At 44.6% G+C, this 18,589-nt stretch overlaps 2 protein-coding genes and 1 long non-coding RNA gene across 3 annotated transcripts in view; 1 reads left to right on the top strand and 2 right to left on the bottom strand.

Moving 5' to 3' along the window:
* The window catches only part of LOC311027570, a 244,942-nt gene that overhangs the window by 153,428 nt on the left and 72,925 nt on the right, over window positions 1–18,589 (top strand). The window lies entirely within an intron of this gene.
* Window positions 966–4,319, bottom strand: agr2 (anterior gradient 2). The gene is made up of 8 exons (XM_084032294.1): window positions 4,199–4,319; window positions 3,221–3,342; window positions 3,073–3,136; window positions 2,830–2,882; window positions 2,603–2,679; window positions 2,055–2,118; window positions 1,263–1,346; window positions 966–1,174 (listed from the first exon to the last, which is right to left on the bottom strand). The coding sequence occupies exons 1-8, from the start codon at window positions 4,276–4,278 to the stop codon at window positions 1,125–1,127; spliced, it is 594 nt and encodes a 197-aa protein (XP_083888420.1). The 5' UTR covers window positions 4,279–4,319; the 3' UTR covers window positions 966–1,124.
* On the bottom strand, window positions 8,248–18,102 carry ppp1r10 (protein phosphatase 1, regulatory subunit 10). Its single transcript, XM_084032798.1, has 19 exons — window positions 18,053–18,102; window positions 17,606–17,883; window positions 14,739–14,847; window positions 14,574–14,660; window positions 14,140–14,275; window positions 13,974–14,025; window positions 13,711–13,806; window positions 13,498–13,626; window positions 13,209–13,314; window positions 12,997–13,100; window positions 12,782–12,909; window positions 12,181–12,345; window positions 11,693–11,831; window positions 11,365–11,611; window positions 11,151–11,226; window positions 10,848–11,066; window positions 10,654–10,771; window positions 10,223–10,579; window positions 8,248–9,831 (listed from the first exon to the last, which is right to left on the bottom strand). Exons 3-19 carry the CDS (start codon window positions 14,843–14,845, stop codon window positions 9,716–9,718), a joined length of 2,382 nt encoding a protein of 793 aa, XP_083888924.1. The 5' UTR covers window positions 14,846–14,847; window positions 17,606–17,883; window positions 18,053–18,102; the 3' UTR covers window positions 8,248–9,715.

Consider the following 18,589-nt stretch of genomic DNA (forward strand, 5'->3'; position numbering starts at 1 on the left):
AAATGATTTTGTTGTATTATTCAGTCCTAAAGGTCTTATTATAAAACTAGATCAGTAAGATTATTATGACTTGTTTCAATAATAATTCCTATTTAAAGTAGCAGTCCATAACATGTTCATCTATTTAATTGTCTTTTAAGTTCCTATCTATCAAAGAGTGAGTTAAAACAATGGTGGTTGATCATGTGACCCACTAATGAAAGTGCTTGTACTTGCTGCTTTGCCCAGAAATAAGATCTCCGTGTCCGTGACGACATTCCCGCTAAACTCTAAATGAGTGAGGCCATGACCACACTGCACCTTTCCGTTGATGGGGAAAGCACACGTAAAAAGCAGATAATCAAAACATCGAGGAAAGGTTAATCATTGCGTTTGGGGAGAGGCCGATTCTTTACGATCATTCCCTGTGCTTATATACAGGGACCAAATTACTCTCCCTCTAGTCTTAAGTGTTTGACCAGGTACATTTCATTACTGCTGACTCACAATGGAGGATCAACAGGCAGAGAAAGAAGACCGTTCAACTTCCAGTCCAAGAAAAAGAAACAACAAACTAATGGAAGTGAAGAAGGAAAGTCATCAAGAAGCAAAGTGACTCCCAACGAGGGGAAACCATGGACCTTCTTTCAGTGTGGAGCATTTGAAGGCATCATGCAGATGAGAGACAGTCCACACTGTTGGGTGAGGGAGATGAGTCCCAGAGGCTCGCCTGCAGTTCCATCTACCGCCAGAGAGGCCACTAGAAGCAAATCTTACGGAGTGCCACTTTAAACGACCAATTCAGTGTCAGCTTTTCAGTATCCAGCATTCTCACCATAATTTCTTCAGAAATTGCTTCTCTAGTTCTATCCTGTAGCCTTAGTACAGGAGTAGCAGTAGCATCATTAGGCTATGTTTTGTATTATTCGTGGCTTTTATACTGACCTGCAATCAGTTGTCAAATAAGAAGACACATTTCATACATCTTGTATGAACAGTTGCATATTTATTTAAAGACATTGTGGATGTACAGCAACAATAACAAAGAAGAAGGGGATTATCTAAGTGGAGGTGGGGTTCCCAGTGCTTGGTTTTCCATGTGTAAACCGTAGTGACAGCATGTTACTGTGGCAGTCATCAGGTCCTTAAAGCTCAGACTTCAGGAGCTTCTTAGCTTTCTCCATGTTGGCCTTCACTGTGGGACAGGAAGGAAGCATTAACAGTGAAGCATGAAGCAGTGGAACATACGCTGCTGGCCTCAGTGTGTCAGCTTAAACACTTACAGACTTTGATGTCAGCCGGCTCGTAGGCATACATTCGGTTCGAGTAGCGACCAACGATGTCGGCCCGCACAGTCATGGCAGGGTCTGAAAGACAATGTCGGTGCTTACACTTGTAATGTAGTAGCCTACTTGGCATGGCAGTATTGGTAGCATTACTTAAAGAGTAACAAAACACTAGTTGTGTGCCTCTAGCCTGAAAATGAACAATTTCCCTCTAGTATATGACAAAAATGTTTTACTAAACCATCAGAACTTTATAAAAGCTGCTGAATCGGTGATATGAATGTGTTTTCCAACACTGTGACAATATAGCTAGCTAGCTTGCTAAATCCATGCTACAGTTACAGAACATTAAAAGCCCCACATGAAAGGCTGGGTTGGTCTAGATCACTTTAACATGCAGCTGGACCTCACTTTTGTTTTTAACTGAATGCTAATCACTAGTGTGAATGAATAATGCTAATCACAAGCACTAATCGCTAATGTTTACTGCAAGCATGCTGGCTATTGTTATGATTATAGTTAGCTAAATGCCTGTAAAGGTCTGTTATAGTGACAAAGTACATTTGACCATCTTATAAATGTTTCTGAGTTTGAGTTTATAGGTAAGCAACTAGCAGAAGCTATTCACAGGCTAATTCAAAGGTACTCTCTACTAATGCCTTGCTAAGGGTTTCAACCAGTAGATAAGTGATCTGCTAGTGTAGTGAAACATTCTGCAGTGACAGCAATGCTGAGTTGACATGGAACCGTTAACAGGACGCATCATGTCACAAGAGAGGTGGCTCTTACCAACGAAAATGATCCTGGGGACATACTGTCCATCAGGAGACAGATGTTTGTCTGTGGTTTCATACTGGAGGTGAGAAAAGAACACACACACCTTCAAACATGCCGTCTTCCATTCTCTTCATGAAATCGTTTTGTGGTGAACATGTGTTATTATAGAGAATTAACAGGGGCTCTAATGCTGACCAGCCATATCAATGAATGACAGTAGGATTCAGAGTTGTACACCGTTACACCAACACATTAGGTTTTTTTAAAGGTTTTATAGTTTTGAAACGGTTCAGAATCAGAATCTACTTTATATTTGGCCGAGAATAGGTTCACATGAAAACAATTTGACTCCGGTCTTTCGCATCTTTCATAGTGAACTTAACAGAAATAGAAATAAAAGCTAGAATGATATAAAAATAGTAAAGTGATCAGAAACTGTAAACAAACAGTGCAAAGAAATAAATGCTGAGTGGATGAACATAGACTGGATGATGATACATATTACATCGGGAGTCCAACTGTGCATTAAAACACTGTACATAGTGTGATGTGTAACTTACCATCAGATTGAGGATGACGAAGTCCTCATCGAGCATTTTCTGGATCCCGTTGTCCTCAGAGAAAATCTTTCTCAGATCTGCAGGACAAATGGGTTTTTAGGGTAAGACATGCTGCCGGTGCGGAGCTGCACCAGGATGTGACTTCATGTTCAAACAAACGACTGCTTGCACTTCAAACAGGTTTGTTCTTGACTCAACGGCAACATGAGGAAGTGAAGGAGACTCACCCTGGCTGTGTGGACAGTCCTCCAGGTGGAAGAGGACCATCAGAGGCTTGTTTCTAAAAGACAAATCAGCTTCACTTACACCTCGGCACCTGTTCATTCTCTATCATAATACATGTTCACCACTAAAAAAAAGTTCACGTTTAGCTTGGGTGTTGTTGAATGGTCAACATCATCACATACTAACTAATAAGTGTTTGACCTCGTCTGTCATAGTCATATGTTCATTACATCAGAGTCTCTTACTTGGACCTGGCCCAGAAGAGAGCTTCCTCATACGTCTGAGCCCAGATCAGCTGGTCACCCCAACCTGGATGGACACACATTAAAGACCAAATCAAGCACACGAGAACACTTTGCTGTCAATCACTCAGCTGAGAGGAAGCCCACTGACCTCTGGACAGAGTCTGAGGGACCCTTCTGCCGGACTTGGGCATGTATTTGCCGAAGGTGGAGGTCATGGCTACCAGGACCAGGAGGGCCGACAACGCCGCTTTCATCATCTTCGTAGACTGACTGGAACGTGAGACAAAGAGAGACTCTCATCAGACTGTTAGAAATGGAAGAGATGTTAAATCTCCCCTTGTGAAGGAGATGGGTTGAACTACGACCTCTAGCGGTTTCTACCACACAAGATTAGTATATTGTACCATGTTTTCTATGCATGAAACACCGACCCATTCAGGTTTCTATTTGAAAGTGTATTGTAGAAATGAAAGATATTATTATTATTATTATTATTATTATAAATCACAACAACAATAATAATAATATGTCTCTACATGTCAGCCCTGTGATAGACTGGTTACATGACAGGTAACCAGTCTATCACAGGGCTGACATGTAGAGACAGACAGGTAACCAGTCTATCACAGGGCTGACATGTAGAGACAGACAGGTAACCAGTCTACAACAGGGCTTACATGTAGAGACAGACAGGTCCCCGTCCTGCATGTCTTTGGAACCTATGCTGACACGGGGAGAACATGCAAACTCCACACACAAGGAACCCAAACCAGGAATCGAACCCTCTCACTGTGAGGCTACGGTGCTACCCACTACACCACCGTGCAGCCCTTAACATTAATTATTTTTCCATCTTAATTCAAGTTATACTGATGAACCTTTCGTACAGGTTTGGCAGGTTAATCTGTGAAATAATTTACAGTACTTTGATGAAGTCAATCAAATTCTTTTTACATTTTCAAACAAGTAACAAGTCATATGTAAACTTTACAGTTCTAAAGTAACCGGGATCAAATATATCTATTAACAAGCTGTGTTCCAAGTCATTGTAAATGAATGGTTAAAATGAGAACCCAAATGAAAAGGACTCGGCTGGTTGCAGTGAAAGTCGTCTCCTGTGTCTTACCTGTTCTCGACTGGCCAGGTGAGAATGGAGGTAGACCACAGTTCCAGGATCTGCTGTAACTCCACTCTCACCTGTCCCATATTTAAATACCTGCTCACCTGTGGCCCCGCCCCCACCTCTCTGATTCACATCTCACTTTTGTTTACACACCAAACTGCTTTGGGGAAACTAGTATTTTGTGGTTTCTGTGTTTATTGACAGATGCAATATGATCCTCATTCAGTACTGACTTGTGAGACACTAAACCCATGGAAACGTCATAATCATCTCATTAATATCACTGTGAATTGTAAGCCTCTCATTTGGGGGGAGGGGGACAATTTCCATGAAGAGTGTGTTACCCACTCTTATTTGTCACATTCTCTAACAGGGTTCGGCAGGAAGCTGTCATGAAACAACAGCTCCTGTTCTTTGGCACGTTCTTAACAGGCTTGGTGTTATTAATATTAATAATGATCGATATATGTTGAATGGATCGTGTGTGACGTCTTGGGATGTTGGGCTCCGATCCAGGAGGCTGGATGATGATTGGTCGTAATGTGATTGGCTGAAGACACAAAGGAAGTAAACACATCGGTTCAGTCGTGACGAACTCCGTCCACGTGGACCCAGACCCGGACTAACGAGTCTGTTCATTACATTACATCAAAGACAGTCTGTGGTCTTTAACGGACATTTAACCGTGAAGGTGTCGCGCGCGTCCGCGTCATCTCGAACTGTGGAGCCGCCTAATGCCGCGCGAGCTCAGCGAGCTGAATGGCGGCTTTGTTCGCTGACATCCGAGCCGACCCTGAATAGCTTCACTTCTTCTCCGCTGCATGACAACGCGGACATTGAAGAAGAAGAATGATCTCAAATGAAGATTGTGCTTGTTCCCACTGATGCTGTGAATGATTATGGTTACATGTAAATGAGCCACATTAGTTTTTTGTTCAATAAAGCCGAATCCGGCTTTATGTGGTCAGACACGTTTGTTTTATTCATGTTATTTACAGATCTTTTGGGTTGCCAGATCGAGGAAAATCCTCCTCCAGCAGGTTCCTACTGAAGTACGTGTGTTTGAGTCCTAGCTGCTGAGGGAAGGAGCTCCAACGCTTCCTTTCTTGTCTCCTTTAGGAAACACTGAGTGGATCTTCCTGTGCCGAAGGAAACGAGATAACGCCGTCCCACAATCCCTTGCTGCAGCAACATTTAAAGCAATCTCCATTCAGTTTGCTTCTTGCATATTTAACAATGACATTCATACATACTTATGGTATTTGTGGTGATCGATATTAGTGAAACCATATAGTTTCATCTCGTTTGTATGTATTATTTGGACCATGTTACAAATAAGTAAAAAGATACTAAAAAAAATTACAAATAGCAAACTGTCAAAAAAATGTATACATTCATTATTGACATAAATAAATGGCCCAAAAGAAAATATAGATTTGACCTCTTATCCATAACTAAAACAATGAACTAACTTCATTCATCATAAAAACTCCTTTTCCTTTTTTAATGTCAGTTCCAACTTTGGAAATGAATTCATAGCCTATATTTGACCGTGTGGTCCACGTTTAAGATTACATTTTCAGTGTTGTGTCCGTTAAGGTGACAGTTAGTTCAACAAGAGAAGCAAGAATAAAAAAGCAAGATTATACATTAATGAAGTAAAAAAAGAAAAGAAAAAGCTTTGCTATTTCTTTGCACATAAGAAATATTGACATTGATATTACAGAGTGTATGAACAGTGTTGGTCTGTGTATGGATGTTAAAGTGTGGCTCGGAGCTAGAGCGAGTCGTACGAGCCTCAAATTAGAAGAGTGGTAGTTCAATTCCTGGCTCCCGCCAAGGTGTCATTGGGCAAGCTACTGAACCCCGAACTTGCATCTTCAGACCAGGCGGTGTACCATGGCAGACCCACGTTACTCACTTGCAATACATACAGCTTAAACTAAATATTTAAAATGGAAATGTGGAAGTGCTTCATATTATTCACAGCTCATATGTCATTTACACATGTACATTTGCTTAAATACAGTAAGTTGGGCACTCAATAAAACATGATGGTACAACATTTATGTTTGATTCTTAGTATTTAGAAAGTTTGTCACCTCACAATAACTGCTCTAAAGTTGCCTGATTCGAGTCAATGTATACAAGTTTGTGGATCATAATTATTTGTGATGCCCATAATTATAAAAAATATACCATGTCCATATTTTGTCCACTGGCAGGAAGACTAGTGGGAAGAACAATCTACAGCGTCATCATGATGATATGAGTTGATATATGTGACGAGACAGTTGAAGCAGATGTCGTGGTGGGAGGTTTACTTGGTGGAGGCCATGATCTTGATGTACTGGCGCTGGAGAGGAGTTGTGTAGACCCCAACCAGGTCTCCTACATCACCGCTGAAATCACCACGACTGCTGCTTTGTACATGTTGATGTCCCAGGTCTACCAGGAACCCAGACCCCGTCCTGTCTGAGTTCATGGATTTCAACAAGCTGGATTCAATGTGAATGGTAAGATTCATACAGCTGGATGAACCAAAAATATACCAAAAAAATGTTTTGTGATTTAATTGCAATAAACAGATTTTTAACTAACTCCAATGTATTTGCTGGAGTTAAAACATTCACCTCATTTGCATTGCGTCATTTGTGCCACCCAGCACAATTGTGTGTTTGCGTCTTTGCAAAGGGTTCTGTGCAGGCACCTCTTGTCACCAATATCACTGATGCTGGTAGATGGTATGATGTTGTGGTGGTTTGGGGGAATCCTCCTGTCCTGGACCCTGGACATCACATGACAGTTTGGAATGTTTCCAGTCAGAATGTTTTTATTGTTCCTCTTTAATTAAAAACACTTTTACTTCTTCATTTTCCTGAAGAAATATTATGAGCTTATTTCAGCATGATGGAGATGTGTGATGACCACTTGTTTGTGATGCTGATTCCCAGGAATGCACACTCTTCCATGTGTTCATGTTTTATCATTTGTTATTATTATATTTTATTTGTTTGATTGTGTATTGTGGTTGTATCGTAATTCTGTTTTATTCCTCTGTAAAGCTCCTCGGTTCCACTCATTGCATTCTTCCAGTTAACAGTTTAACAAAGCAAAGTACTAAATCAATAATTGTTTTTGGTGCTGATGTTGGCTTGTAACCAGGATGTGGGAGCAGCTTCTTGCTGAGGTGTCCTTAATGCACCGCTCTGTCACTGTTCACTGCGTCACTGTGTTGTCACAGCAGCAAGGTCAATATTTGAAGTGGAGGGCAGGGTTAAAGGCCGCTCCTGTTAACAGTCTTCATTCAGCAGCTGCAGTCTGCCCTGCCCTGATAACACAGAGCTCACCCTCACACACGCACACCGCCATTGGTCAGCTCGCTCGAATAGGATGCGACTTCCTGGTTCAGAGTGAAGCACAATACCACGGCTCATGAACACCTGAACTCACCGCAGATAACGCTGAGAAATACTAACAAGTCTGTCACTAAACACACCTTTGCTCTGCTTTCACTGCTGCAGCTCACATCACTCTCCAGGAAAGAACACGTGGCCACTCACAATATGGAAAATGCATAATAAATAATAATGAACATACTGTACGTCTTTAATAGCACGTGTCATATGGTCATCACAGAAAGCTTATAAATAGCTGTATTTCTCCAGGAAACTGAAGAAGTTCACATTACTTTGAACTTATTCTGAGTGGACACATTGCATCATGTGATGTTCAGGGTCCAGGACAGGAAGACTCCCCAAACCAGCAGTCATGTCTCACTGTCAAGTCATCAAGTGGTTGAGGACTCTCAGACATTCGGAGCCCTTTATGGACACTTTCTGTAAGTCTCTTTTCCTGAGGGAATTACCCACAAATCCTAGCGTTGTAACATTAACTGTCCCCTCAGCACCATGGGGAGCATTGACCAGTGTTCAGAACCTGAGGCTGCCACCTAGAGGGTGAGGCTGGTGGTGCCAGTCATTCAGTCTACTCATGTATAGTCCACAGCCTTTCTACCCTTCACTTTCAAATTAAAACACAGCACATTTACGTTTGGACATTTATTCAATACACTGTGTACAAAAGAATATAACAGAAAACATGACTGTGTATGAATGTGTATTCTGTATTCAAACCAACATTTCATACCAACAAAAAGGTGAACCCATCGTTAAAAGGGGTCAACATTCTCAAGATAGCATCAACGTAAAATAAAAAGACTTGGAGGGAGCAACAAAAAAACATTACATTCTAACAGTCCCACAAGAGACACAAAGGGAATTGTTTTCACAGAAAACAGTCTATATATTCAGAGCACCCGCCCGTCTGACTCCTGGCTGCTGACGGGGGTCAGCGGTGCAGACGCCACCACAGCGGAGTGGACTATGAGCTGCCCAAGCTGGCATATGGCATAAGCTGGCATATGCAAACACACACTGCTGTCGCCATTCAGCCTCATTCCTCACCATAGAAATAGAGTAGAACATATATGGAACCGTTTTCAGTGGTCATATGACTAGTAAAAAATATGTTCAGTGGGGCCTAGAGTGATGTCACAGCTCACCAGGAGGAGAGAGGACGCAGCTCTGGAGACGGATGTCTGGCTAGGTAGCTAGCTAGGTATCTTTTCCATCTCCGGAGTGGCAGAGTGAGGTGATGGACTGTCCCAGCACTGATGCTGTTCACCAGCCTGCTTCTCGGCTCATTTTCTGGAACAGCATAGCATTTAAGAGTGACAGAATTAGCAAGCTAGCTTACTAGCCAGCTGTGCGCTAACTAGCCAGATGTCCACTAGATAGCGAAACTTTACAACAGCTGTGTTAGCTAGCTTGCTAACTGGGCTGTTTTAATGTTTCACTTGCTACAGAAAATGAGACATTACTGGAAAACCTCTCATAAGGTGGTCTACTTTACATAGAAGTGGCCCGCTACAACGGTCACTATGGCAACAGTACACATAAAATGGCCACCCCTCTGACAGTCCTGCAGGGTTGATTTGAATATGAATGTCCCTTCTACTGCTATTTTATTTCATTGATCCAAAAAGCCTACAGCAGGACCAGGAGCCTTACCAGGTCAACAGAGTTAATTCTGAAAGTTTCCTCAGGAGAGACGTTTAAATACTATGTAGTTTATCTTATTTTAAGAATCAGAGCTGCTGGTCTTTTTCCTCTATAAAGTGCTTCCTAAATGTTTGTCACATTTCTGAATCTTCTGTACAAACTTGACCCACGGAGTAGCCAAAGTAAAGGTAACATGAAAGCTCCATCACATGTAGGTACAACAGCCACGATAAGAAAGGAATTCAGTCATAGTGAAAACGTCCTGCTTCCATTTGGTCGACCGTGTTGACGGAAACATGCAGCAGCTCAGTGGTTTCAGTCTCACTGTTAAAATGATCAAAATAAAATCAGTCAGTTCATCGGTGATCTTCTCTTCACTCTCAGTTTGATCACAGAAACTGGCTGTCCCAGCAGCGCCCCCTAGTGTCCGGGCTGTGGTTGCTGGTTGTGCTGGTTGTTAGCGGGGGGGCAGCGGTGGTCCGTTGACACCGGGGTGGTAGAAAGCACAGTTGCTCTCGTATCGACAGCTTCCTTTCATCATGAAGTGACGACACACCGGCCTCATGGACATGTCTGCGGAGGAGACACAACAGCATTAGCATATATATAAAACATTTCTACAGTTTCAATAATATAATAATGTAATAATAATAATAATATAATAATTATAATTGTAGAATATGCCACAGACATAAGAAAGTTTATTTTATACAGTTTTTTTTGGTTTGAAAAATAAAAGTCCTTAATTTATATATGCATGGCGTTTATTCTCAGAATCCAGTGAAGGTGAATAAATTAATAGAATACCTATTTTTAAGTGCGGATTGTTATTATTGTTACAAACCACACACCTCTCACCCTTGTCTAACATAAATATGAATGTAATGTATGATGAAACATTGTGACCATACTGAAAGTCAACCAAAGCAGCGCAGCAGCAGCTGTCTGTCCCACTTCCTAATACCATTCATGTTGTGTCCTCCTCGGGGCCCTCCTCGTCCTCGGCCCCTGTAGCCCGGCTCTCCTCCTCCTCGGCCCCGTCCTCCTCGATGGAAGTGCCCCCCTCTGTGGGGCCCTCCCCTCATGGACTCATCCCCCCAGTAGTTGCCATTGTCCCCTCGGCCCTGGCCTGGCGGGGGCCCCATCATGCGCGGGCCTCCACCGGCGTTGAAAGGCGGGCCGTGGTTGTGAGAGGGAGGGGGGTGGTTGAAGCGGGGGCCGCCGGGTGGGTTGTTGGGCGGGTAGCCGCCGTTCATGGGCATCTGCATGTGCATGTTCATGTTGTTCATGCCTGGACCATGGCCAAGCAGACCTGGGTTGACTACATGGAAACAAACACAGGTTAGATAATGTTCAGATGGACGTGGTTGCCATGACAGCAGGAGGACAGTTTACCTGGTGGAGGTCCACCCTGGTTCTGGGTCTGCTGCAGGGAGCCCAGTAGCTGTTTGATCTTGTCTGAGAAGTTGGGCTGCTTGATCAGGTCTTCAGTAGACTGGTTACCAGAAGCCCCCTGATGACACACAACTCCACGTCAGCTACACAATACAACAAAGTCCCAACATATCTATATATCTATATCTATGTACCATGATGGATGAGAGCAGTTCCTGTACGTTGACGCTGGGAGCCACAGGGCTGCTGACGGTGCTCGTGGCTTGTGGGCTACGAGAGCTAGTGCTCAGGTTGCCCATTAGGTTGGCGAGGACGGGGGGCAGCTTGGAGCTCTCGTTCTGGCTCAAGGCAGAGCCCTGCTGGGACGCGGTGTCCATCGGCTCCACGTAGCCGTCATCTGGCATGGTGGAGTCCTGCACGGGACAAGCGAGCCACAGATTAGCACGTTCCCAGTGTGTTCCATCAGAATCAGAGATGTGTGATTTTAGTGCACTGACCTCGTCCAGAGGGATGAGGCGGGGGGGCATGGGTTCATAAGGCTCTGGGTCTGGCTCATGTGGACTGTCAGGCACACTGGGGATAAGAAAGCATGGGAAATCATTAGCATACGTCTTCTCTCTGTCTTCTCTTCGGGGCATTCTGCTTCTAACAGCGGGGCATGGTGATACCTTCTAGTTTGGGTCGAACTTGCCACACTCAACAACGTCCTACCTCTCTTTGGTGAGGAAGATCTCCTGCAGGATGCCCATCTCACGGTCTCTCTGGCTGAGTTTCTCTGTGCTGTTGGCCCCAGTGATGACCAGGCTGCCGGTCAGTGTCAGGGGCCTCGGGGGGGTCCAGGGTACCCTCTCTTCCATGGTGTCATGGGAGAGTCGTCGAGCCATCTCAAACGTCTGCCTGTCCATCATCAGCTCTCGTTTGGCGGCCTCACCGAAGTCCTTAATCTTGTTGACGTTGACTGTGAATGAAGTGAAATAGTATCAACAATAATTCCTACTTGTGTCAGAGAGTTGGCGTGGTGGTGGTTCAGAGGGCGTACCTCTCTCCGTCTCGTCCAGGTCAAAGTAGAAGTAGTGTTTGAGTTGTTCCTCCTCGGCCCAGTGGACCGTCTTCTTCTTCTTGCCCTTTTTGGTCAAGCTCTCCTCTTCCCCTCTGGGTTCTGCTAGAGCGTTGGGCTTCTCACCTGCAAACCACCAGACATAGAGACAATGGTTATCCTCCAATATAATATCCATCCATCCATCCATTTTCTACCGCTAATCCTGTATTTAGGGCTCCGGGGGGGGGGGGGTTGGGCTGGAGCCGATCCCAGCTGTCATTGGGTGAAGGCAGGGTACACCCTGGACAGGACACCAGTCTATCGCAGGGCCGACATGTAGAGACAGACAACCATTCACGCTCACATTCACACCTATGGGCAATTTAGAGTCACCAATTAATCCCCTCCAGTATAATATATCATACAATATATAATAGAATAATGTCACAGAAGCGTATTAGACTTCTTTCAAGTCAGTTGGTAAGGACCTCACCGTTATCAGAGACCTCCATCTCTTCAGAGGGGACGGGGGTCCCGGGCCGCTCCGGCTCCTGGTTTTCATCAGCAGGAGTGACGGAGGCGGTCGTCTCTGGAGACGACGGTTTGGCAGACGATGAAGAATATGCAGAGGGTTTGCTGTCAAATGGACTCGGCTGAGGACGAAGAACGGACATGAGTCATCACCATGTATGACGGTGTAACGGGTAATACTACTACTGTTAATACTACTCCTTTTAATACTAGTACTACTGTTAAAACGACCACTGTTACTACTACTCCTGTTAATACTACTAGTACTGTTAATATTACTTCTACTGTAATACTGTTAAAATGACTGCTACTGTTAATAGTACTTCTATTACTAATACTACGACCAACACCAAATGTAGATGGAACCCAAAATCTTGGTCTGCTTGAGATTTCTGCCTAAAAGTATGTTAAGACCCCCACTAGGTGGCGCTGTAACTCATGCTGCTGGTGATGTTAGGACTTTCATTGACTGATTGACTTGAAAATCCTGAGTGTGTTCTAGTGCTGCTCAATGTGTCTTGAGATAACTTGTGTTGTGATAATAGTCAGTCCGCATACCTTGTTAGAAGTGGGGGAGACAGCCTTGGTATTAACTGGAGTACTAGCAGTAGCTTTCTTCTTCTTGATCTTGATCCCAGGTACCGGGGCCGAGTTCAGAGCATCTAGGAATCCAGTGCACTCCATGGCTGCAGACACAAGAGAGCAGTGAACACCACACGTCAACATCACCTGATTAGCGGCTCACCTCAACATGCATGCGTGTGCAAACGTACGCTGTGCTGGAATGATCTTGACTTTGATCTCTTTGGCAGAGTTGGACGGGGTGTTGAGAGGCTTGTATTTCTTTTCCAGAGGAGGAAGATCTGATGGGCCAGAGCTGATGAGGAAACGGAAAGGAAAAATGTAAGTATGGCCATTAGCCACCTGGGGGGCGCAGTGAGCCACTTGGTGGCTGGTGCTGCCAGAGAGAGTCAGGGTCCAGTACCTGGGCCTCTTGAGGACTGGAGGCTTGATGTTGTACTTGTCCCCCAGCTGTGGGGCAGTGGGCGTCTTCTTAGCAGGAGCAGGGCTGGGGGCGTCGATCTCCAGTCCTAAGAACACGGAGCAGAGTTAGATCATGCAGCACCTGACCACGCTGAACATTGGCTGCTCGGCGGATTAGGGTCAGGTTTACCTATGGAGGGTTATGGTTAGGGTCAGGTTTAGGTTAAGGGTCAGGTTTACCTATGGAGGATTATGGTTAGGGTCAGGTTTAGGTTTAGGGTCAGGTTTACCTATGGAGCGGATCTTTGCGTGGCTGGGTGCATGAGCTTTAGGTTTCTCCTTCTTCTTCTCCTCCTCTGCACTCTTTTCTTTAACATCCCTCACCGGCAGCTTTCCCTCTTCTTTCTTCTTCTTTTTATCTAGAAGAGGAACACAGAGTCTTATTAAGTGTGGCAGGCAGGTAACCATGGCGACGTCCAGACTGATCGATGATGGCTCAGTACCTGCAGGAGAGCTGTTGCTGCTGCTGCTCGCCACACTCTGGGAGCGGATCGTGGCCATCCATCCTTCTACGAGCACCGACGCCAACTTCCTCAGCTCTGGAAGGAACACAAGAAAGGCATGTTAAGTGAGGACGACAGACGGAAACCCGCTCTGCCTGGTGATGATCTCACGTATGAAGATGAACCTTAAACGGACGCGGTGCCGTCTGCACAAAGCAAACCAGGGCTCATTTGATTTGAACTTGATGTAGAAACAAACTGACCTTCTGTGTCTGCAGTCTTGCTCAGTTGCTTCACCAGCTTGGCCGTGTTGTTCTGGGAGTAGACAGAGGCAGAGACATCAGGTGAGTGTTCAAAACACCAGGTGAGTGGTCACAAACACCAGGTGAGCGTTCTCTGCCTACTGCAGGATGTTGTGGTGGTCCGTACCTGTTTGAGGTGGTCCACTTTTAGAGGCAGCTTCTGCAGAGTAAGCAGGATGAGCTGCAGCAGGGGGCTGTTGTTCGTGGTTTTGGAGTAGGTGAGCCAGGAGTTGAGCATCCTATAGCCCCCGACTCTGATGAACCTGGATGGAGGAGGGAACAGCGGGTGAATGATGGAGGACGGAACAGTGGGTGAATGATGGAGGAGGGAACAGTGGGTGAATGATGGAGGAGGGAGATGGTTCGATGTGGGCATAACGACTGGGATTAGCAGAAGCTCTGAAATGACGAGGCTGGTGCTGATCTGACACAATCTGATGTGCAGATGTGACCCGTCTGAGTTTTGAGAGTGTTTGTTCCTCTGACTGAATGAGAACCTTTCAGACTGTGTGTGTGTGAGGGTTAATGAAGAACAGTATAGAATGTAGAAGTGAGGCCTACCTGTTGAGGACATCGTGGGACTTAGTCTGCAGCAGGATGCTCAGGTACATACATCTGCTGACCATCTTGGTAGAAGCTTTCATTAGGCTGCATTGAAAAACAGCGTGTTAATGACGGAATGAGATGTACCAGGTTTAACTTCTAGTTCTACTTTCAAGTCCTCACCTGAACACCTTTGGGACTCCCTCCAGGCTGCGGAGCTCTCCATCCTTCCCCAGCAGAGCCTCCACACCCTTCAGGATCTCTCTAGGGTCCACTGGTCCCCCCGCCATTCCTGGAACACATAGCAACTCAACTATTAATACACATTCTGGTCCCAACAGGAAACACTTGGTCTTTGTTTGGATACGTTCTGTTTAGTGCGGACTGTTTGACTGCCAGATTTAAAAGGCGCTCCATATTACACCACCGACAACCCTCAGATTGAGGACTCAACAGCTCCCATCAGTTTCATCGCAAAGGTGAGTTATCAAGGCCCAGAACACACACCCCTACACTGTATCAGACCAACACTGTCACAGCAGAGTCCACGAGACACCATCCAGACTCGCCCCGACTACACCAACCTGCTGGTCTCGGCAACATCAAGATCCACAGACCTGACGCCCAACACCACTCGCTGGCCTACAAGGTCGCAGCTGATTGGCTGAGGGTTCGAGCAGCAGCACATTCATGGACCCGCCTTACAAAGTAGAGAATCCGGAGCCACAACTCGTTCATCTATCTACACCGACGGCACGGCCTGGCTGACATGTTGCTGCACTGTCAGACAGCCACGGTGCCTGATGACTTCATGCCTCTGTGCTGTCAACATGACACCATTCGAGCAGGACTGCGGCGGCGCGTGTTCCAGCGTCTCCTCTCGGGGACGGTTCCTCACAGGACCGGACCTACGGACGGTTCATTTCTCAATGTGCAAGACGCTAGGACTTAAACAGTAGCAATGCACAATACGCATTCATTAGCTACGATGAAGATTTATTTTTACAAACATGTATGTATATGTACCAAACCCAAAACAAGGTCAAAGTTTTGTTAGAATGTGGACAGCCAAAGAGATGAATTTTTGAAAGACATGATTCATCACATTTTTAATGCCACCAGTCTATCACAATCAAACATTTGTGAAAAACAAAAAACAAAAAAAACAGGAGAATAACAGAAACACATTTGTAAATGCCCATTTTGCCTAATTTGTGTGGTATCTGATGAAAATATGGATGTTAAAAACTTAGATTAATGCACCCCAACAAATCAAACATGGTTGACGGCACCTGTATGATGTATGAGATGCTTGAAGACTGTGAATTAGTGTGTTAAATAGTGAGCGGTGAGACAGACTACAGTGGTGAGGGCTGTTCCTGCCGGGAACCAATCCTGCCACCTACAGGTCACTCCATGTACCGTGTGTACTACCAATATGAATAGAAGGGTTAGTGCAACATCACATGACTATGGCCAGATTAGCCCAACTGTCAAACCGTGTCTCCGAATAGTCGACTTTGAAAAAGACAGCCTGACACCTGACCTATGAAGGTCTTCAATTGGATGGAGTAAATAAAAGGCCTTATGAATAACCGGCAAATGTTTCATGAAATAACTGCTTGGGTCGTGGCCGTATAAGCATGCACATATTTTCCATGTTTATGGGCTAATTTATCAACTTGTGTACAGAAACAGTCAAACTCGGTCGGAAATCAATTGACAGGAAATGTCATGATGTGAGGAATCAGTTAGGTCTTACCCGTGTAACTGTTGTATTTTGTCTCAGACCTCCACAACACCGCAAATAACCCACTTCCTGTAAATGTCACAGTAGTTACACATATACACAAAGTCAGTGTTAAACATGACGCTGGTTCAGTGGTGAAAGAACATTATTTGTGCATTGTGGTGTTATATCTATCTATCCATCCAACCATCCATACAGAGATATATAGATAAAATATGAACACAAATGGATTTACTATAATCAGTTGCGCAACAACACACTTGACTATGACTAAAGACAACAAGGCACATTAATTACGGACAGGCTGAGTGAATCCAATAACAATCTAACGCCCTAGGTTACATAAGGGCAGATCACGCAGCCTATAAACGGCTGGTTTCACCCGACATGTGTCACAGAGAGCGGGCCGCTGCAGAGGCTCCGCTGCTCGTCATGGGGAGGAGGGGGGGGGCCTCGGCGGGAGCGGAGCCTCCTCCGTTAACCACTTCCACGACGGACAACCACACCAACACTACACAAGCAACAATTGCTCCCCGAGCAAACAGCGCGCTGCTCAGTGGGAAACACGTCTCAAAGCAGCGCACCACACGTCTACCACACTATGAATATCGCTCTGGGCTTTTTTCTGCGTTTCAGTTTTGGTAAAAAAAACTAAAAAAAAAAAAACTCCCAAACGTCGCTCCGAGCGGAGCTGTCCACGAACCAACAACCACCAGTCCGATATTCATCCGCCAAATCCCGACTTGTTTGTGCTTCGAATCATCCCGCAATCTTTATCCACAGATTGCCGAGTACGTGGTGTGGGCTTTCGAGAAGTCCCTGTGCTATATTATACTATCGACACGCTGAACACACAGTGCTTCATAAAATATGTCCACAATCCTCAAGCTAACGCAATCTTTATGTATAGATTGCGGTGGGTGTTCGTTCCGGTGAGCAGCCCCTATAAAGCAGATCTGGCAGGCAAAAAGTCCGACTTCCTGGGCTAAAATTTGCTTCCTATGCCTACGGCAATCTTTATGAATAGATTGCTTATGGTTATTTTACGCATTTACTGACTAGATTTAGTTTTATTTGTACAAATCGCCCGTTCCGTCTCACACACAAAGAAACGGAGCCTGGAGCCTCCGTCCGCTTTCCTGTGTGAGCTCATTCTAGAAGATTCTCTAGATTCAAATTGTTTGCCAAAAACCAAGCTAGCTGACTGTGCAGGCTAACCGGCTACCGACAGCTAGCCCGTCGTCTACAACTATTATCACTTGATTGATCTCGATTCAACTTAACTTCAAAATCAACTTACTATTGACACTACAGGTCCTCAGCGTCTCGGGAGTATTAGAGTGTGCTTTTCATGCACTTATATCTCTTATTTCATAAATTTTATATCGTCAACCTTCATGGTTTAATATCAACTGAAATACTTCTTATGGGTGGGGCTGAAAGCTAGCCTTTCCTTCAGGAACAAAGTGGAGGCAAAAATAGTAATCAAATGTCCATTACTTGAAGAAAAAAATATGAATTTGAGTAGAGTTGTTCAAAGTCCTCGACGGTTCAGTCTTCGGCAAAGCAAATTCATACCTGCAAAACACACAAAAAAACACATTTAATGTCGACTCTGACAAATCCCGCCGTCTTTCATCAATAGCAAAGTCCTTTGTTGTTTCTTGAGAACATTCAGGAGGAATTTCGCATTTTAGACCGACAAAATGTTTAAAATAAGCGCCGCTGTCTTTCTGACTTCACTTACCTTTGACCAAATCCAGGAATGAGCTCGAGGAGGAGGAACTTGGCATTTATATGAAGTGACGATTTTTACGTCACTGACGACGTTTTTCTCCGTTTTCACTGTAACAAAATGGCGGATAACCGACCTTCCATCGCACAGTCAAGGATAAAATGGCGTATCATGTATTTTGGAAAATACAATTTCGAATAACTCCCTTGATTTGCCTTGAAAATAGTATGTGTCTACATCATTACATGGACACTAAAGTCTGTCAACACATTTTGATGATGTATCTGGGTTGTAGTGATTATTTTATAACGAAATGTAGTTGATCATATTTCTTCAAAATGGCGACTCGTTTGTCTATCGGGGTTGTTGGTCACATAACTATGGTTAGTCATCCGAGATGTGAAGAAAACACATGCAACATTTGAACAATCATCTACACCAAACAGACTAAAATACGACAGAATGTGGATTTCCACACGATACAGGGTAATTATTAACGATGTAATTTCGTTATAAAATTAACGCTGGCTATTGCGGCGTTATAGCTTG

This window comes from Eutrigla gurnardus (assembly GCF_963514095.1).
Source record: "Eutrigla gurnardus genome assembly, chromosome: 17".
Classification (NCBI taxonomy): Eukaryota; Metazoa; Chordata; class Actinopteri; order Perciformes; family Triglidae; genus Eutrigla; species Eutrigla gurnardus.

What these genes read in the sequence shown, in the direction of transcription:
- ppp1r10 (XM_084032798.1), bottom strand. Translation starts at nt 14,845, where the DNA reads ATGGCGGGGGGACCAGTGGACCCTAGAGAGATCCTGAAGGGTGTGGAG. An exon ending in CAGCAACAGCTCTCCTGCAG is followed by an intron (nt 13,627 to 13,710) that starts GTACTGAGCCAT and finishes TTCCTCTTCTAG; the next exon opens with ATAAAAAGAAGAAGAAAGAA. An exon ending in TCTCCCCCACTTCTAACAAG is followed by an intron (nt 12,346 to 12,781) that starts GTATGCGGACTG and finishes CTTCGTCCTCAG; the next exon opens with CCGAGTCCATTTGACAGCAA.
- agr2 (XM_084032294.1), bottom strand. Translation starts at nt 4,278, where the DNA reads ATGGGACAGGTGAGAGTGGAGTTACAGCAGATCCTGGAACTGTGGTCT. An exon ending in GGACTGTCCACACAGCCAGG is followed by an intron (nt 2,680 to 2,829) that starts GTGAGTCTCCTT and finishes TTTGTCCTGCAG; the next exon opens with ATCTGAGAAAGATTTTCTCT. An exon ending in CCCCAGGATCATTTTCGTTG is followed by an intron (nt 1,347 to 2,054) that starts GTAAGAGCCACC and finishes ATTGTCTTTCAG; the next exon opens with ACCCTGCCATGACTGTGCGG.